The sequence below is a fragment of the Pantherophis guttatus genome, chromosome 3 (genome assembly GCF_059756535.1).
Source record: "Pantherophis guttatus breed Tessera chromosome 3, ASM5975653v1, whole genome shotgun sequence".
NCBI classification, from domain to species: domain Eukaryota; kingdom Metazoa; phylum Chordata; class Lepidosauria; order Squamata; family Colubridae; genus Pantherophis; species Pantherophis guttatus.
This window is the reverse complement of record NC_142065.1, coordinates 36171448-36193416: the sequence shown is the minus strand read 5'-3', so window position 1 is coordinate 36193416 and position 21969 is coordinate 36171448. Positions and strand designations below refer to the sequence as shown.

Sequence of the window (21969 nt, the reverse complement as noted above, 5' to 3'; positions counted from 1 at the left end):
AAGTAGTTTGCCATTGCCTTATTCCTAGAGCTGAGACAGTAACTGGCCCAGAGTCAGTTGGTTTCTAGCTGAGTATCCTTAATCACAATATCAGTGTTTCTCAACCTTAGCAACTGTAAGTTGTCTGAACTTTAAGTTGTCAGCAATTCTGGGAGTTGAAATCCATCCATCTTAAAATTGCCAAGGTCGAGAAACACTGTACTATATCAAACTGGCTCTTGAATATAGTCTTAAATGATTTTGAATATTCATATTTCAATCCATTGTTTCCATTTTTGTCACATCTTCGGTCATATCATACCTTTGGTTTGATCTAGTATGCCTTCTTAGTGCTGATGTTCCTTAGCCAAACCACAATATAGAAGCCACAATATGTGAAACGCTCTCTTAGGAGACTTTATATTTGGAAAAATGTTGGACAAACTGAATCTGTAGTCAATCATATTTTTATGCATAAAATAAGCATAGCAACTGAGCTGAGAATTGTGTTCTGATAAAATATCTAAATTTGCACACATAACCAGAAAGTTAACAACACCTGCAAAGTTGGTAGGATAACATTGCCTTTTGCAATTATTCTTGTTGTCCTATGGTTATCCTCATATATTAGAAAGAGCAAGAAAGGTGAATATATCAACAATTGTGAATTCACGTTTCAACTAAAAAGGAAACAAGCCAATTTTATATATATATATATTATATATATACTGTTAAATTGGGCTGTGTTTTAAATCTGGGTTTCCTTTGTCTTATTTTTCAGAGTTGGTTAAAAACCTACGGTTATCTGCTTCCATCTGATACAAGAATGTCTGCTCTGCTCTCAGGAAAAGTTATGCAGTCTGCAGTCACCACTATGCAGCAGTTTTATGGCATCCCTGTAACAGGAGTGTTGGATCACACCACTATTGAGTAAGAATGATTTTTGCAGATACTGGAAAATAATGTTCTTGCCCAGATCATTATCTATAGCAGAGATGGACAACTGTGGCCTTTTTACAACCTGTGGACTTCAATTCCCAGAATTCCTGAGACAGCCAAGCTGGCTCAGGAATTCTGGGAGTTGAAGTCCACAGGTCATAAAGGGGCCATATTTGCCCACCCCTGATCTATAGCATCATGAAACTTTAAAATGTGAGCCTAATAAATTTACTTGGCATATGCATATTCTCTAAGAATGAATATGGTCTGAAATCTGAGTCAGATTGCCAACCGTGCCTCTTTCATCACTTAGATCAACATTCTCAACCTTGGCAATTTTAAGATGAGAGGACTTCAACTCCCAGAGTTCTCAGAATAGGCAGAGGTAATTAACTTCACATCTCAAAGAATTCATCCAAGGATTTGTACTGATTTAACAATTGATTTAGCAGATACTGCATAGGTCATCAGATAAAATGGCAATAGAAATTATATGTTGTATGTAATGGCGCTACCTTGATGGCTATTCATAGGTTTTAAATGTTATTGTATATGTGTACAGGTATTACGGTCGTATACTATAGTCATTCTATATAAAAGTAGTCCTTGCTTAATGACCTTAATTGGGACCAGCAACTTCATCACTAAGTGAAGTAGTCATTAAACAAAACATCACACAACAGCCCCGCTTAGCAACAGCAGTTCCGACAATCCCAGTTGTGGTCCTTAAGTAAGATACCGTATACAATTGCATCCTCCTGCTGGCTTCCTCCACTCACTTGCTTATCCGAAGACAGTTGGGAAGGTCCCAAATGGTGATCATATGATTGTAAGATGCTGCAACTCTTATAAATGCATGACAGTTGCTGAATGCCTGAATTGTGATTACGTGACTGCAGGGACACTGACTGTCATAAGTGTGAGTGCAAGTTGATTTTTTAGCACCATCATAACTTTGAGCAGTTGCAAAACAAATGATCATTAAGCAAGGATTATCTGTACAAAGAAGAACTATGTGCATGGAACCTGGTTTGCACAAGTCTTTTTTTTCATTTCCACCTGTGAATTGATGGTGTCAGCAGAAATAATGCTTTTACTGTGCAATCCACAATCTCAATTTTTTTTTTTAGAGAACCCAGTTTCCATTACCTTCTGTTACAACTTTCCTATTTTCCCCATAGTTTCATCCACTGAAAATCCATTATGGAGAGAAAGCCCATTATGGACTGGCTGTTTATCTATCTGAAAGTATTATAAAATTATAAATTTAATAATTATATACAATGAAGCAAAGCTCTCTACTGCCACACACAGTTGAAGTTCCAGAGATGGAATTTTTCACTTTCTTTTTGGAGGGAGAAATCTTGAGCATAGCTGCTACCTTGTAGTCTGTGCCAAACTAACTAGCTCCAAAGCTCAAACTTACTTCTCTAACCTACTTCAGAATTGCCATTTTAATCTATTTTGGTACACATTCTCTAGACTGGCCAGAATTTAGTCTCAGCCCTTACCTTGACCAACAGGTAGGCAAGCAAGCATGTCTAAATTGACTGGTGATCTATTTTCAACTACACCAACCAACCAGGCTGAAATGGCCCAAAGCCCTATTTTTGTACCATATATTCCTGACTCATCAGGAATCTTTTTACTTTCTAGGTGGATGAAGAAACCTCGCTGTGGTGTTCCTGATCATCCCCATCTAAGCCATAGACGAAGGATTAAGCGATATGCACTTACTGGACAAAAATGGAGGCAGAAGCATATTACCTACAGGTATAATCCAATATATTAAAAACCTTAATGGAGTTTATGCTTTAAATATTATGTACAGCCACCAGCCTTGTCATTAGTTCATATTCCTTGCTTGAGGGGAAACTTGACAGGGAATTCTAGGAAGTATAGTTCCAATACATCTGGAAACTTGAAGTATATTTTTTTTATTGTGGTTTCCTGTGAGCTATTTTATGGAAGTAACACTTCAGTTTGGTGACATAGCCTTTTCAAAAAGTGCATTTTTAAAAGCTTTAGTTTTTCTAAATTTAGCTTTCATTAAAAGAAAGTTTCAGATATTCTTCTACATAAAGATTAGTAGTGTTACTTGGAGTCTTTTTAGGACTGTAATTAAAATCAATATATAATTAAATAGTAAACATGTAAGAAAAAGAGGAAGAATAACAAATAATGTATATTCATGTGGATCACATTTCATTTGCCTATTTTGCTATGTCTGTTTCATGGCTTTTGAAGTAATTAGTCAAGATGCTTGCGTGCTATACAAGGGAGAGCCGAAGTATCAGTTAAATACTATGATAGGTAAATTTATGCATTTTATGTTCATTTAGACCATGTGAATTCAATGCAAATTTTTGCTGCCTTCTCTCATACAATTATAATTTGAGAGAGGCAATTTACCCAGCTAATGTCCCAATTGCTACTGAATGATTGTGTCTTTCTCCCTTTCCTGGTCTTAAATAAAATGTATTCAATTTTTTTAGTGTAAAAATGCATTTGTTGAGTAGAAGACAACTATTCCAAATGCAAATTTGACTGTTTCAACCATATTGATAGTGCTTTTTGCTCAAAACAGTGGAAAACTAAATTTTAAAATGGGGCATTTGAACCCAGGATTGCTTAATACTTGGATATATTTGTTTGTTTGTTTCCTATCTTTATTGTTTTCCTAAATAACTCAAGGCGGCTAACATACCTAATACTTCTATTTTTCCCACAATAACAACCCTGTGAATTGGGTTGGATTGAGCTGAGAGTCAACTTTCATGCTTATAAGACAAGACTAGAACTCAGTTTTCTTTTTTCCAGATGGATTCTATAACCACTAAGAATAAGAGATAGAAATACAATTAGAGAAAAAACTTTTGGATCACCCAAACTACTGTATTTAAATGATTAGGAGAAACTTTTAACCTTTAAAATTCTACATGGTATAGTTCTAAGTATTTGAAAGGCTGTCCTGATATATGTGCATGTGTTTCTTAAGATCTTTATGATATCTCTCTCTCCCTCCCTCCCTCCCTCTCTCTCTCTCTCTCTCTCTCTCTGTGTGTGTGTGTGTGTATGTGAGAGAGAGAATTTTAAGGGTTGTCTTCTGAGCAACTTTCAGCAAGTTCTGTTGGTTCTTGTTTTAAAGTAAGCTTCAAAATGGTTTTATTTTATCTACTTTTTAAATGAAAGCTTTTAGAGAATGCATTGATCTTTTTGCTTTTTTTGGTCAAAGATTTTATGTTGTTATTCGTTTAGTTAACTAGTTTACTATATTTAAATTACCTGATTATACATTTTTAATTGAATTTGTGTGATTCCTACTGTAAATTGATTTGAGGATAGCAGTCTGGAAAATATTTTAAATTTATTTTTGTAAAGAAAATTTCCCTCACAAATTGGTTTTCAACATGGGTTTTGTGAAATTTTGCAAGTTGCATAAAAGGTAGAATGTACATGTTTAGGGAACAGTGGTAGAGATCTTTATATCTTACTTACTATAAGATTTTTTTAAAGCTGTTTGATGTTGGAAATAAAAGTGAGTAAGCTATATGAGTATTCAGTTATTATTCAGTCATCTACTGTTGAAAGAAGATTGCTTTGGTAACATATCATCATGATATGTGCTGTTGTCATAATTAGTAAAAGCTTGAAGATCAGGTTTGATCAACTGATTTTGTTCAAAAGACAATGTCACAATGTGACTCTTCCTTTTCTTTTTAAAGCTCTTTAATCTTTTATTTTTGCTATCTTTGATTTAGTGTCTGACATGTTATTCTTTCTAAATATAATTCAAAGGTAGCTGTTTTCTCTTAATTTATTCTAGATTTGCAAGATAGAACTGATTACAGTACCAAGTGTCCTTCAGGGAAAATGCTACATGTCAATCTATCTAAACCAGGGTCGGGCAACTATGTCCCTTTACAACCTGTGGACTTCAACTCTCAGAATTCCTGAGCCAGCATGGCTGTCTCAAGAATTCTGGGAATTGAAGTCCACATAAAGGGACCATAGTTGCCCACCCCTGATCTAAATCAATAGGCTCAGCATGCTAGTTGGAGAATTCTGAGAATTGAAGTCCACACATCTTGAAATTGCTGAGGTTGAGGAACACTGATCTAAATGATGGGTATTTGTAAATGGCTATATATATTTTAGTCCCAAAATATATAACAAAGACAGAATTTTGTTTCAGTATTACCTTAGATTTAACTGAGATTAACCAATCCCATTAGTGCTAGGAGTGAACGATCTTCTGAGTGTATGAAATTATCTGTTGAAGCTGGAAAACATTCATGAAAAAACTACAGATTATCAAAGGGCTGAAGTAGCTATCCAATGAGGACATGTTACAATTTTAAACTTTGCACTTTATGACAATTTATGTGAGACCAAGATAAAGGCATATGCTATTAAGTATGATATATAATAAGTAGCTAAGGAGAAGCCTCCCCACCCCCAACAACATGTTGTTGCAACATGGGAACCAGTCACTCGCAAGCAAGCAAGAACCATTAAATAAACATACTAAAACCACTTGCCTTCAAGGACCCTCAGCACCACTTGAAGTCTGTTCATTCAGAAGAAGAAAAAAAGTATTGAGTTAAAACCTTGAAAATATATAGAAGTCCCAAACATCTTTGCACAGCAGTGCACAATCAGTTATTGTGAGGGTGGCATCCCTCTTGTCTGCAATAAAAATTCAGATTTAGTCAAGCAGCATCCACTAAGAAGGAAGGGTGGAGAGACCAGTGACTTGCTCTCAATTCCAGGAGTGAAAGCTGTCAACAAAGTTCACATTTAGGACTGTGCCATTGAACTGGTTGGATATTCAAAAAAGACAAGATGAAATATTTATTTTTGCATAGTTAAAGTTGCCAATTTAGATAGTTTTAGAAGTGTTTGGAAAAACAGTACAGAGTACTGTTGTTCAGTTTATAACTCAATGGACATAATATCACCCTGTTTATTTATTACTTGATTTTTTGACCGTTTATCAGTTATCAGTGTTATCAGTAGCTAGCCACTTTGTCTTTTGTCAGTCTCTTTTCTGATTGCTTTAAAGTATCAGGGGTTTCTCCAGCTTTTATATTAAGTGTCCAAAATATTTAAGCTTTAGCTTCATAGTTAGTTCTTCCAGTGAAGGATCTGCAGTTACATCTGCTATAACTGAACCATATGTTTTTTCTTCAGGTCCAAGATATTTTCTAGCATTACAATTCGAAGGTATCCTTTTGATTTTTCAACCTTTCTGACAATTCAGCTTTCACAGTCATTTGTAATAACTAAGAAAAACATAGATCTGATAATACATACTTTGTTTGTCATTGGGTTCTATTTTCATTTGTCTAGGCTTCTTGTAGCCTTCTTCCAAGTAGCAGATGTCTTGTTTCTTTCATCATCCCTGTGAAATTTTGAGCCTCGGAAGATAAAATCTGTTACTGTTTTAACTACTGCTAATCTTTTTCTTCCTTCTCCCCCTTTTTCTATTTGCATTGAATTGACATTGATTAGTGACATAACTTAGTTTTTTTAATATTTATATAATATGTATATATAGTAAGCATTAGAGTAGCTTTTGCATTCTCTTCTTTCACGTTAACCTTCAACAAGAGATTCCTTAAGCCTTCCTCATGTCTATTAGCAAAGCAACATCAGTATATTTGGAACTGTTATTTCTCCTTGCAATATTAATGCTAAATTACTTCTAGTCCAGCATGTATTCTGCATATAACTTAATTAAACAAGGTGACAGTATAAAACTGTAGCATTCCTTCCCCAATTGTGAATAATTTAGTTGCCTCATATTCCATTCTAACTGTTGCTTCCTGATTATCATGCAAATTATTCAATAGATCAATGGGATGGCCTGATGCATCCGTATGTTTTAGGACTATCTATAATTATCCCCCTTCATATAATCAATAAAGCAAAAATTAGCATATTTTAAGAACCTTCTTTTCTTTTCTGTTGTTCATCAGATGTTAGCAATGTGGTCTTTGATGCTCCTGCCTCTTAAATTAGGCTTATTGTTGAAATATCAGTAGCAAAATTTCTATCATTGTCTTCAGGCAAGGGAGAGAGCCATACTATGGTAGTTAAATAGCTTGAGCTTCCTTTGGCACTATTTTTTTTTAAATATTGGAATATTGGAATAAAAATGGATCATTTCTTGGCTATTGCTATATTTTCTGTATTTGCTTATGAACCATGAAATACTTTAACTGCATCATCTTGTAAGGTTTTAAACAGCTTTGCTACTATTTCATCAACTCCTGCAGCTTTGTTGCTAGTGATGTTTTCAAGGGCCCATGTAACTTCATTTTCCTGACTATCACTCTCTAGTTCAATGGTCACATTTATTTTTGATTTAGGAATTTTAAAAATAATTATTCTTCATATTTACATGATCTCGTCTTTCTTTTAGTCCTATTTGTTTTATGTTGTACCTATCGTTGCATAAAGGTTTCCTTGATTTCTGTGATTTTCTTAGGAAATAAGAAATAGAATTCTTTATTGGCCAAGCATGATAGGACTTTGTCTCTTGTGCATAAGCTAAATCTCTTGGCCTTTCCATTCCATTATTATCCTCAATTTCCTTGCAATGCTTATAATATACAACTATTTGCTTTTCTCGTGAATATAATATTTAGCTGGGCAAATTTTCTTCTCTCTGTGTTGCCTTTTGCTTTCAGCCTTTATTCAGTTATTTTCAGTGAATCAAGAGACAGCTGGAGGGTTCCTCCTCCAGTATCATGTTGACACTGTCCTGGTTGTAAATGTCTGTTTAGTTTTTTGGGAAGAATACTGGAGGGTATTTATCATTTTCTTATTCAATAAATTGTTTTTACTCTGACCCTTCTGGGAATATACATTCCAGTGATAAAACTCGTAGTATATTCATTGGAGTGTGCATCTCCTTCTCCATTATAAGATAAATGCCAGACCCAAGCAACCAGAATAGCTCCGAGGTTTAGGTCAAGAGATTTCTTTATTGTTTACAACAATCTCACCAGACTGTCTGCCTTCCCTTGAGAAAGCCTGAGATAGTCCTAAGTGTTTGATTGCAAGTGGTCCCTCCATTTTATGGGGTCCAAACTGGAATATCTCTTAACTCCTTCTACCAAAGCCTCCTTCTTTTCAGTCATTGATTCCACCACAGATAACAATCCATGTACGAAAATGTAGGACAATATTTGTTTAGGAATTCTAATATGAAAGACAGTTACACTTTTTATAAAAAGGTTTTAGTAACACAGTGAAGAGATGGATCAGATTACTTTGGTTTGTTTGGTTTATTACTGCATTTCTTTATTGTTTTATGTTTTCTACATAACCCTGTTTACTCCAAAAGGAAGTATAGTAGTATAGGTATATATGCATGTATGTACAGTATGTATGTATGTATGTATGTCAAAAACAGTATGCCTCTCAACGCATACTCACTATTTTTTGAAAACACGAATGAGGAGGTACTGTTGTTAAGAATTGCAGTTAGCCATATGGCAACTTAATGTTAGTCTGCTGTATAGTGGTGTTAAAATCCCTTAATGATGTTAAATCCCTTTGAAGACCTCTATATGGTAACTCCATACAGAGTTGCCAATTCCTCCCTGGAATGTTCTGGGACATAATCAATATGCATAATTTTATTATGCTTTAACCCCAGTCTTTCTGGTGTGCTGTGAGTATTTAGATTTACAGGAAATATTTGATGGCCAGAGTCCAGTTGCTGAATAACTTAAAGTTACAATTGAAGCACTGGAATTCACTAAAATATCTATGGCATGTACTTGGTTATCTAGAAGATGTTATAGATACTCCAGTATGAATATGATTATCTAATGCTAACAAATAATTTAACATCTTTCTGCCATCTCCATATTATTCTCAACATCACGATATATCTTTTCGATACAATTAAGTATGGACAGACAGATAAAAGCTATTAGATAAAAGTTGACGAAAACAGTTCTGTGGTATATGTTTCTAATAGAATATTTTATGTTCAATATTATATTTATGGATTTGAAATGGTTTGAATTAAAAACATTTCACAAATTTCTAGTTTTCTGTGACTACTTTTATAAGTGCCATTTATTCTCTTTCCACCCCCCTCATATGAATAGGTCAATTAAAGGTCTGAATCAGTTATGCTTATCCATACAAGGAACCCAATATTATTCCCAGATTCTGCAGTAAATATGTGGAAGGCTGAGCATTGTGGTAATTTTGCTGACCAGCCTTGTATCTTCCAAAAGTTTTAGACTTGAATCCTTAGGTACCTTTCAACCTTATTGATTTAGTCCAGTGTTTTTCAAGCCTGGTAACTTTAAGATGTATGGAGGTTAACTACCTGAATTTCCCAGCCAGTGCGGGATTTGAAGTTCACACCTCTTTAAATTATTGAATAGAAATTCAGTGCCATATTTCATATAGGCTTTTTTACATTAACCTAGATAAGAAACATTATAAAACTGTTAATACATACCTGAAATACTTTCAAACAGTATTAAAAGTTACCAAATTTAATGTTGCAATTGTATTAATCCAAAACTTGAATGAAAGTTGATCATGAAGAGCCTTGGTACTACAGTGGTTTAAAGCACCCTGTTATTAACACAGCTGCCTGCAATTTACTGCTGGTTCGAATCTCTCCAAGGCTCAAGGTTGACTCAGCCTTCCATCCTTTCTAAGGTAGGTTAAATGAGGACCCAGTTTGTGGGGGCAATAAGCTGACTTTGTATAAATATACAAAAGGATGAAGGCTATTGCTTAATGCATTGTAAGCCGCCCTGAGTCTCCGGAGAAGGGCGGCATATAAATCAAATTAAAAAATTAAAAAAATAAAATAAAAAAAAAATGTAAGAAAGCAATCCTTTATAAGTTTTAAATAAGCTCTTCTTCTCCTTCTTACAGTGTGCACAACTACACCCCCAAGGTTGGAGAACTTGATACAAGGAAAGCCATCCGACAAGCATTTGATGTTTGGCAGAGAGTGACTCCACTTACCTTTGAAGAAGTTCCTTACCATGAAATAAAAAGTGACAGAAAAGAGGCAGATATCATGATATTTTTTGCTTCTGGTTTCCATGGAGATAGCTCTCCTTTTGATGGGGAGGGTGGATTTCTAGCTCATGCTTATTTTCCTGGACCAGGAATAGGAGGTGATACTCATTTTGACTCAGATGAGCCATGGACACTGGGAAATTCTAACCATGATGGTAAGATCCTGTGTATATTGATATGCTATTGTAGAAGAAAAATTTTAGAAGATATTCTTGATAAGGCTTCAGATTTTCACAAGGAAAAAAGTACCCTCACTCTTATTATAATGGGATTTCTGATGTGAACTGAATCCAAATGTTGAGAATGCTACTGGATAAAACCAGAAAGAGACTTATTTGATTGCAGTCAGAAAGAAATATAACAAATAATTACATAGCATTCAGTCTTCCAGGCAAAGTGCTATATTTATAGATTGCTAAAATGTACAAAACCATGGTTTTATTCCCTTGAAACGAGCAAAGTGAACATGTAAATCCAACTGACATAAACTGTCAAACATATGATGTGATACTATTAAATGACCAATCTCTGATCTGTGCGTGATAATTCAGAAAAATTATTTATTTAGAATAATTATCCATTTGAAATATATTACTTGTAATTACTAAACACTTACCGCATAAAATGTTTTAATTGTTTTTTAGATTTCAGAGGCAAAACTATATGTGATACTAAATTCATTACTGAAAGCATGTTTATTACTTATTTAGTAAATGGAGTCAAGAACTGCAATTTTAATTCAATAGATTAATGAGTGGGTATTGTTATTTTTAAAAAAGAACATTATATGCTTCAAATTCATTAATCAAAAAATATCCTTTCCACCAACATGGTTAGTCTCTGTCTTCCTTAATCTCGGGTCCTCTAGTATGAGTGTTCTGCATAGGATCTTAGCTGTTCCGAGCACTGCAATCTTCTGAACAGAGAATTCTGATGTTTTTCCTCAGCTCTGTTTGAGCCACTCTCCCAGCTTAGGAGTCACAGTCCTGAGTGCTCCTACCATTACTGGGACCACTTTGGCCTTTACTTTCCTCATCCTCTTCAGTTCCTCCTTCAGGGCTTGGTACTTCTCCAGTTTGTCATGCTCCTTCTTCCTGATGTTGCTGTCATTTGGCATAGCTACATCTTTCACCACTGCTATATTCTGGTCTTTGTCTACTGACACAATATGTGGGTGATCGGCCAGTACTTTCCTGCTTGTCTAGATCTGGAAATCCCATTTTGAGGAAATCTTATTTTCCTCAACCTCCTGTGGAAGTTTCAATTTAGACTTAGAAGCGTATAGCCCATGTTCTGTACAGATGTTCCTGTACCCAACGCCAGCTATTTGATTGTGCTGTTTGGTGTATGGTATTCCTGCCTGTATCTTTCACCCTGCCACTATGTGTTGGATTGTCTCTGAGGCCTCTTTGCATAGTTTGACTGTGGGTCCTATCTTGTGTGGTAGACCCCTCTTCTATAGATCTTCTGCTTAGTGCCTGTTCTTGTACTGCTATGATCAGTGCCTCTGTGCTACCTTTTAGCCCTTTCCAGCCACTGGTAGAATTTCCCAATGTCTGCCACTTCAGCTAGGCATCAATGGTACATTCCATGCAGGATCTTGTCTTGCCACTGCTTGATCTTCCTCCCACATCTGCTGCTGCCTCAGACATTCTCTTGGCAGCTCATCTTGGGGTGCCATCTTACTGATGGATACTTTGGGTTTCATTCATGACAGTGGCTTTGACACTCACCAGACCCCCAACTGTCCTCCTTCTGCCTAGTGTACAGCCTCTGGATATTGGACTTGGGGTGGAAACCTCTGTACATTGTGAGGAGCTTCCAGGTTTTCACATCGGCAGCTTCCATGTCCTTCTTTTGCCAGCTCACTATACCAGCAGGGTATCTGATGAACGGTAGAGCATACGTTTTGATGGCATGGATCTTATTCTTCTCATTGTGCTGGGTCTTCTGCTGGATCCTTTGATGGTAATAGGATATTGCTGTCTTCCTTGCCTCCTCATTGTAGTTCCCGTGGATACCTAGGCACTTGTAATGATCTGTATGTCTGCTATGTGACCCATGATTGTTCTATACAGGAATGCACACCTTACTTGCTTGTTTTTCTGTTGGGTTTTTCTCTGAGAAGTAGTATTAGAGTCTTCTCCATCCTTTCCTGTACTTTTAGTTTGATGATTGTGTTTCTTCCTATGATTATCGTTTCTCATTTTGTGCATCATGGTCATCTGTTTCCTGGACCATGCAATCCTGTGTATAATTCTGGAATAGGCAGTGTATTGCTAAAATCGAACACATGTAATTGAAACAGAATAATGAATTTCTGGATTTTAAAAAGGAAGAGGGTTATAATTTATATTTATATAACTTGGAGAGTAAGCATATGCAACCTGTACTAATTTTCATAATTCAGAAGTCACTAAGGAACAAAAATACTAGATGTTGTCCAAGAAAGCTAATCCCACATGTCCATTATGCTTAGTATGATGAGCAAGGAAAATATTGTCCATTTGGATCTGAAAGTATGATATCAACCTCCCCCACCAAATCTAATTTGGAGAAGCAGTACCCTGTAGTTCTGCCTTTCCAGAAATGCTGGGCTATAAATATAGTTAATTTTTTTAACAATGCTTCTGTGTAAAATGTTCTCTAATTATGCTGATTATATTGGAAATACAGATCCTTTAAATCCCTAGTATAAGATTCATTTCTGTAATACCACAGTATGAAGTCAGCCACCCTCTGAGACTGTTTCACAGCACTGGTGAAAAATAATTGGACTTAAAGTGTTCAGCTGTGCTCAGAGTGCTACAGCAAAATAGATTCTTGATTGTTTCTGGGATTTAAAAATTATTTTAATAAGTCTCTTAGTTTCTTAATTTCTAAGAACCATATTTGTACTTCTAGTTTCATTTTACATATTTTCCTTTTTGCATGCTAACTTTTATTTTGTATATTGAGGTTGCCTTGCTCTGTTAAAGATGAAGAAAGTATAGAACAATAATAATAATAGGTGGGCATGGAATATTGCAACTAGATGATGGATGAAGAAGAAAAAAAATGTATTGGGATAATAACTGAAGGACAGTGAAGAAGATGCACTGAAGCCAGTGGTGGGATTCAAGTAATTTAACAACCGGTTCTCTGCCCTAATGATTTCTTCCAACAACCAGTTTGCCAAACTGCTCAGAAAGTTAACAACCGGTTCTCCCGAAGTGATGCGAACTGGCTGAATCCCACCACTGACTGAAGCTAATATACCAGAAAGGCTTACTGAGTACTGGAAAGACCAAACTGGTTCACAATAAAGAACAAACGAAGAACAGAAAACAGACATGGCAAGACAAGGTGTTACATGGTCAGCACATTAAAAAAATAGCAGGCAAAGCAGATAATAAGACGTAGCAATGGCTAAGAGCACGGGTGTCAAACTCAATCACATCTTGATGTCATGTGACGTATCGTGAGGTTTTTTGCTTTTGCAGGGCTGGGGTAGGCGTGGCCTGAACATGATGCATCTGGCTCACGGGCCTCCAGTTTGACACCCCTGGCTAAGAGCAGGAAAGTTGAAAAAGAGACAGAAGGGCTAATTCTGGCTGCACAATACCAAGACTTAAATGCATACAAAGCAAGAATTGAGAAGACAGAAACCGACAGCAAATTCTACCTCTGCAAAGAAGCTGAAGAAGCAGTAGATCACCTGGTTAGCCACTACAAGATGATAATACAGACTGGCTATAAACAACAACATGACAAAGTAGCAGCAATGATATATTGGAGGATTTGCAAGAAATACCATTTGCCTGCAAGTAAAAACTGGTGGGACCACAAAATAAACAACATAATAGAAAATGAAGAAGCTAAAGTGTTCTGGAACATGAGAATTCAAACAGACACATAATACCCCACACTTAACAATTGTCAATAAGAAAGACAAAGAAGTCTGGATAGTGGATGCAGCAACACTTGGAGACAGCAGAACAGAAGAGAAAGATAACAAAATATAAAGACTTGAATTCATTCAGCGACCATTTGAAGTTTTATCACAGCGCTGAAAAAAAGAGACTTAGCACTGATTCTCAATGTTCAGGCCATCACAGAATCCCACCTCCCCCAGTCACCTGATAGTGATCTGATGCTTGGCCATTTGCTGTTACACCAGTTGCAGCATCCTGCAGTCACATGATTACCAATAGGGAAGTTGGCAGGAAAGGTCATAAATCACCCATTAGTTGCTTGCACCGTTGCTTGCGCCTCGCCCGTAGCCTCGCCACGTTCATGCTGCTCCTTGCTGGCCACTTATGCACCCTCCCCCAACTGGCAATAGCCACTCCTTTTGCCCTGCTGCACTTGTGTCAGGTATCAAGCCTTACTGCCTGCCATCCTGCTTGCAAGCTTCCTGGCGTTTGCTTAATGATCCATGATCCTCCCTTAACACTGGCAAAGGGAGGTGCTGGAATTGCTGTTGCTAAGCGATGTGGTCATGTAACATCACATTTTATCACTGCATTGCATACAATGGATATTCCAATCTCAATTACTGTCTAACTGTGGACTTTATGTAAAGTGCTGCCTGAATCTGTATGTCAAATATACAAACAACTTTCTGCCCTAAATAACTTTGCAGAGCAAGTCCTTTCAGAGTTCTTCTTTTTAATTAATAATGTAAAGGGGTGTGTGCCCTTTTCTTTGAAAATTCTGTTGTGTGCTTTGATCATTGATATACAGACGCTTTGATCTCTGCTTTGATCTTTAATATACAGACTCTTATTTGGTATAGACTTTTTTGCAAGGGAAGAGAATAGATCAGTCAGAATGCTTTAGATTTCTTGATTGATATGTAATATTGGATTTCAAAATGCCCTGCAACCATACTGCATATTATACAATTCATTAGTTCATTGTACAATTGAGATCACAGAAAAAATTGACTGTTATCAAATCTGATGCTTTTACACGCTTCTATCCAGATGAATATCCAGATGAAACTTTTATTGTTTGTGGAATCTTTGTGGATCCATTCAAAACATTCTTTCATTGACCACAAACTAGGCAGAATTTTCTGATGGATAGCATTTGGAAAGTTACATTTGTAAGCACAGCTATAGAGGCAAAGGATTATTTTGTTAGGTTTAGGCACCCAGAAAAATGGATCCGTTTAGTCCATTACATTTCCCACATATCAAGTTAATGATGTGAAGAAGCCTATTAAAAATTCTGTAAATTAGATGGCTGTCAAGGACTGCCAACATTGAAAATGACTGCCAGGAGTGGCAAGATGCCCCTTTTCCTGAACTATATTGAACTAGGAGTTTATGCTTATATATACTTTAGTGGTTCTGCATTCCTAAATCTGAGCAAGTGTTGATTTGATAGGTTGCTTTGAAATAAAAACAGGTATATTAGTACTGCTTCTTTTGAACTGTCCATTTGAGCATTTATATTTTAGCTTTTTTATCCATGCTTAATACTTTCCTTTTCTATTGTATAAATTGATTGCATGTGCAATGTGCATGTTAAATACATGCATGTGTTATACAGGTATTTTTTTATTATTCTATAAAATAAGCAGTTAAACAAGTCTCTCATTTATTTCAACATGTCTGTCTCCCAGTCTCATGTTTCCTTCCTATTTGTGATATTTCAACATGCTGCACCTAGACTAGGATCGTCTAATGCTTGTTTTCAACATACACATCTGAAATACAATATATGAAGAATTTGGCTAACCATACTATTATTATGATAGCAAAAGTTAATATAGCTAAATAACCAAAAAATATTATAGGCAGATTAGAATGGTTTATACGGATTTTATATAATTATAGTTTTGGTATTATTCCTATTCATACTAGGGATTAATTGTATTGCCTGTTATTTTTTCTTCATTTTTAAAATTGGTTCTCACCTATTGATTTACCATATGCTAACCCGTTCCCAGACACGTTTTCAATTAGCAAAAAATATGCAGATTCCCCCCCCCCTTTTTTTGTTAAATGGTGTTTCCTTTTATGTTTTGTCTGCCTGTCAATTTAAAGCCTAACACCCCAGCTGTTCCTGCAGTTAGCTAGATAGAGTTGAGAAGGAGCAGCAACTGAGAAGAATGGGCAGGAGGCACATAAATCTAATAAATAAAAATAAGTAAATAAATACTTGCAGTCTTGCCATTTAGGCTCTCAAGATAATTTCTTACATTTCAAGATGTAGACTTAGTAATACAGCAATGAACCAGAGTTACAGAATTTATATAAGACGTTTGCTGACAAATAATGGCACATATACTATTATACAGAAATACTTGTATGCAAAAAACATCTGAAGGACAATTATGTTGATATGTTAATTGAAACATATTTCTCATTTTTTAAGATGACAAGAAACAAAAAAGTGCTGTGTTCCACTGTTTTTATTTTGGAATACATAATAAAATTAAGAAACAATAATGTAATAGAGCATATAGAGGTTGTTAGTGTTTTTGTGTGTTTAGTGTTCACTTACACTTTTAAAAATGTATATTCTTCTTCAATTTGTTAACAAAAATTATTTTCTAAACGACCTAGATAAGTTCTTCCATTTAGGGAAGTCCTGCAAACTATAAAGATACAAGTTAATCTGCTAGAGGTCATTTGCAATAGTATTTTTATTGTTAGCTTTGTTTAACATAACATTAATAGAATGCACTCCCATATATATTTTGATGCTGTACTGAAAAATCTGCAACTTCTACACTCTTATTATAAATTCTACAACATTTTGTAGCAATATATTAATGTACATTATTTTGTGTTCTTCCCCCCACTCGCATCCCAAATGTTAGTTGTTTTATGCATGAAATTTTCTGACGCATAATGAGAATATTATATACAAATTAATATTTCATGCTATTTTTTCTATTGTAGACAGCTTAACTTATACATGTGCCATTATGTTTTAGAAAGCCAGGAAACTTAATCATAATTAAAACTATTAACTGAAAAGCCTAAAATACAATATGTTTTTGAGAAAAGTGTGCTAATATTTGAATAACATACTCTCTTAAAATATGGTTTTGCTAAAGTCATTAGATGATCTTCTTTGCTGAGTTGTCATTACTAAAGTCAATTATTCTTATTTATTTGAATTTACATTTTCCCACTCTTATGGAACATGGAAAAATAAGTTAGATACGTGTTCCATTGTGAGTCCTCATGTAGACATCAGAAAGCACTAGATCACTTACATATTATGTGTTTTACATTGGATACAATGTACCTACATAAGCATCTTGAAAACCTCTAGCTCTATAGATTTTAGTGGCTTAAGGTACAAAATAAGAATGAATGCCTAAAACTATGGTAAAAGAAAAATTGATATTGGGCTGTCTCATAGTATTGTAGGATGTCCTCTTTATTCTAAGTGCTACTAAGAATATTTTTTCTAAATTTTACCTGGATATGGGGCATAATATTATAAATTTAGGTTTCATACTTTGTCTTTTTGGACTGTACATTTCCTAAAACTGCCTGTTTATATACTCTGTGGCTTGATAAATGATAAACAGAAGACACTTTGACCTCTGAAATTCTTTCCCCTCGAATTAATTGTACATTTTACAGTGTAATACAACTAATGTCTTTCATAGCTTAGTCACATACTATCAGCAGCCTTTTGCAAAATCTTGTTAGCAAGAATCAAATTATCTTTAATGAGCAGCATTGCTTTGTGGTATGCTTACTAAGAATGGTGTAAGTCATAGTCCCAAAACATGTACAGGGCATCATATTAGAAAATCGTCTATGAATCTGAACTAATTTGCGTAGCTGATACTGGTTTTGATATTGTTGCCAGGACTATTGAGATGATATTGACTCAATTAAATACACAAAAATTGTTAATTCTATTATACAAATAGAAACAGCATACAAAAGACACAATAACAATAGATATTGCAATTATATTCAGATGTAGCCTGAGTTTCTTTGTAAAGCCATAACTGCTATACCGCTATAATGATGTGATAATAAGAATTTGTGAAGCTTGTGATTGGAACTCTTGTCCTATTAATGCAGAAGCTAATAGTTACACACTTTGCCTCTATAGGAAATGATCTTTTTCTGGTTGCAGTACATGAATTGGGTCATGCATTAGGCCTTGAGCATTCCAATGACCCTAGTGCTATTATGGCTCCTTTTTATCAGTACATGGAGACACACAACTTTAAGTTACCCCAAGATGACCTTCAAGGAATTCAGAAGATCTATGGTAAGATAAATTCCTTATGCCATAATTTCAAATAGTTTTTCTATAATTTATAGAACCAAAATTGTGATTCTGAAGAATGGGGGCATTTCTCAAATTTGTTTCATGAAATTTACTGTGGGAAAATTGTCAGTTAAAATAACTTCATTTTTATTACCAATATTTGATGGGCTAACACCTAAGACATCCATTTTACCTCTTAAATTGACCTTAGCCTCCTCAAATGTAATTTTCTTGCTTTCCTGGTCTGCACTGCTAAGAGTATCATGAACCCCTTGAATTTCACACCACTGAAATAAAGGCATGTCTTCAGAAAACTGCTCAGGCACTTCAGGTTCCACATTCATTATTGAATTTAAAATGGTGTCTTTAAAAGTATTCTATTTTGATATGAGATAAACAAAAATTCCTTCAATAAAAAATATGCAACACGGAGCTGGCTGCAAATGAAGGTTGCCTCTATGAATGCATCAATTGTAAGGAAATGACATTTTGTCAAGCCAAAACAAGCTGTTGTTGGTAGCATGCTATTTCACCACTATAGCAAGGACAACTATTGAGTATAAACCATAAAATAAAATGCAGTTACTGAAATGTCACAAACATTTATTGACTAGCACATGTAACATTACATAAGGCAAACTTGGCACCCTTTGTCCTTATCTCATACTTGGGTTAGTATTATGACCAAAAATATTTAGGCTGCTTTGTCAACAAACCTCATGCCAAGGGATGGACTTTTAATGCCATTCCTCATGGAGTTTCTTTCATAAGACCATATTTCTGTTTCTTGATCCTTTCTTTCCTCCCTATTTTCGTGTAATCACTAAGAGTTCCCTTCTGTAGTATTGGAACAATTTTCCCCTTCAAAGCAATAAGGAAAAGAGGAACAGAAAGGAAAAGCTTTAAAAAGATTAAGAGCTACAGCTTTCACCCTGCTTTGTACCCAACAACCTCTGTGTAGCAAATTGTTGAAGTCTGCAGGGTGTAAGGCTGGAAGTCCCAAAACTGCGTCTCAGAAGCCCTGATCCTGCTCTGGAGTCATGGCCTGGTAGTTTCTGCTACTACTGCTTATCTTCTAGAGAGCTTCACCCATCTGGCATCCAATTTATAAGCCCAATGTATTTAAGAGATAGATCTCTTCCGCCATTTACTGCCCTTCTGCTTAAGCTTTTAAGAGGAAAAAAAAAAGCTTTCTAACTTTAAATATATAAAACTACAAGCATTTCATTGAAGAAGATAAATTGCAGACATGCCTACCTTATAGTAATACCACACCCAGGAAATCAATTGCAAAATGCAAAATAAATATAATGCTCTGGATATACCACAAATTGGCCCTTGTCTGCTATAAGCAAAGCACCCTTTCCTGCCTCTCCATGCCAATATCTCCACATCTCAGTACCCTTAGTCCATCCAAAATTATAATTGAATGACAGCTTGCAGTACCATGGCACTTCTATCTTGCATTAGTGTGCAAAAGCACTGCCAGGTTGTAGCAATCCAATATAAACATGTCCCCTGAGCACTGGAGTGACTCATAACCCAATAAATATCTTCTCCACACTTGCAAGAAAATAATAAATGGCTTTAATTTTTTAAAATTTTCTTCCAAGCCTTACGCACATGTGATCTGCAATACGTTCCACAGCAACTATAAAAGGGTTGCATCCATTGATAATTAGACTAATAGCTGAAGCACTTTATGTAGAAAAATCCAATATTGTTGGTAATTATATTATCCAAAAGTATAAATACAAGATGCTGCAGGACACTGAAAATTATATTGCAGTTTATAGACAAAGGAAATATTTTGATAAAATCTTTAGAAAAACATGCTCAAGCTGGCTGACAATGTTTAATGTAGTGGGGAAAATACTCCCAACAGCTTTTTGATTTCCCTCCTTCCTTTTTTTGCTTAGGTCCCCCTGCTGAGCCGCTGGAACCCACCAGACCTTTACCAACCCTTCCTGTCCGCAGAATCCATTCGACTTCAGAAAGAAAACATGACAGACATTCACGGCCTCCTAGGCCTCCTTTAGGGGACAGGCCTTCTGCTCCAGGCAGCAAACCCAACATATGTGATGGAAATTTCAATACTGTGGCTCTGTTCCGAGGAGAAATGTTTGTTTTCAAGGTAGGAAGGACTGTTCCAGAAGGGCGGTTTTTATTAACCTCTATGTACTACAAAGGAGTGTATAATTGATTGCCTGTCAATCAAGTCATTTGGTGTTTTGATATCACTAATCACATTCAATAATGGTTGACTTGCAGTGAATTTGCCTGCATTCTTTGTCTTAGGTTACTTTGATATAGCAGATGACACAATGCCTTTCCTTCTCAACTAGTTAGATAACCTAAACCTAAACATTTTTAATCTAGAATAAGGATTGTTTTCACATTGTTTCCAAGAGAGTGCTGTGTTCTGTTTTCGGCTTGTTGATGTAGCAATTTTCTGCCTGTGGGAACTGCAGTGCATGTGAAGAGTTCTTCCAACTTAGAGTATTTCTGTTTCACAAATGGGGCCTAGGTATCTCCAGGGCATGAGGATGGGGTTTGTAGCAAGACAAGTATTTTCATAGCTGATATTTTGCTTTGCAAACATGAGAAGTAATGATGCTATGCTTTTATATTAATTTTCTGAAATGAGTTAGACCGTTAGAGCAGTGGTGAAATTCAATTTTTTTTACTACCGGTTCTGTGGGCATGGCTTGGTGGACGTGGTGTGGCTTGGTGGGCGTGGCAGGGGAAGGATACTGCAAAATCCCCATTCACTCCCCACTCCTGGGGGAAGGATATTGCAAAATCTCCATTCCCACCCCACTCTGGTGCCAGCCAGAGGTGGTATTTGCCAGTTCTCCGAACTACTCAAAATTTCCGCTACCGGTTCTCCAGAACCTGTCAGCATCTGCTGGATTTCACCTGTATGTTAGAGGGTATTTGAACCAGAACAGACCTCTTTTCTCTCAGAAAAATCTGTTTCCTGATTAATTTCTCACTTTTTGCTGATTTTCTAATTGAAAAGTTTTGTATCAAATGATTTTTTTAAAAATCAGAATATTAAATCTTAACAAAACAAAGGACCATAATGTACTGATCTTAGTATCACTGATATATCAAATTGTCTTACGTCAAATTGCTTACACAAATAGAAACAAGTTTGCATATTTTTCTTTGTGATTTGGAAAAAGCAAGATTTTACAAGTACCATTACATCCTATTCCAAAGGGCAAACATTTTACAGTAGTCATACTCTAGAATTTATATCATAATATGTAAATCTGCTGAGAAAAGCAGGATGTATCATTAAGCTGAGTAAGCTGTAGAGTTCAAATGTATTTCCGGCATTGGTTTAATTGTGAAAAAGGAAACTGATTGCTGCTTCTTTCAAATGTTCTCTTGAACAGAGTATCTGACTCGGAAAGAAAGATAGATTAGTCATGTCCTTAGATAAAGATTACAGATCTAGGCCAATGGGTATTCATTATATTGAATGAGATGATAGCCCAAGCTGCTAACATTTTGAATTGTTGCATGTTTAATGTCTCCATGATCAGGGGTGGGCTTCAAAAATTTTAGCAAAGGGTTCTCTGCCCAGTTGCTGGGTGGCGTGGCCATGGTGGCCATGGCCTAGTCGGCCTCCTGCACCACGGTGGGATGGGGCATTTTTGCTGTCCTTGGGCTCCAGAGGCTTTCCTCAAGCCTCCAGGAGGGCGAAAACAGCTCCCCAGGTTCCGGAGGGCCCGT

At 35.9% G+C, this 21969-nt stretch overlaps 1 protein-coding gene across 2 annotated transcripts in view; it reads left to right on the top strand.

Moving 5' to 3' along the window:
- Window positions 1-21969, top strand: part of MMP24 (matrix metallopeptidase 24) — a 43333-nt gene that overhangs the window by 14660 nt on the left and 6704 nt on the right. For both annotated transcript variants that reach the window (XM_034414140.3, XM_034414141.3), the window contains exons 2-6: window positions 761-909; window positions 2575-2691; window positions 9838-10142; window positions 18064-18225; window positions 20145-20359. In XM_034414140.3, the coding sequence (XP_034270031.1) occupies window positions 761-909; window positions 2575-2691; window positions 9838-10142; window positions 18064-18225; window positions 20145-20359 (948 nt within the window). The remainder of the gene's footprint in view (window positions 1-760; window positions 910-2574; window positions 2692-9837; window positions 10143-18063; window positions 18226-20144; window positions 20360-21969) is intronic.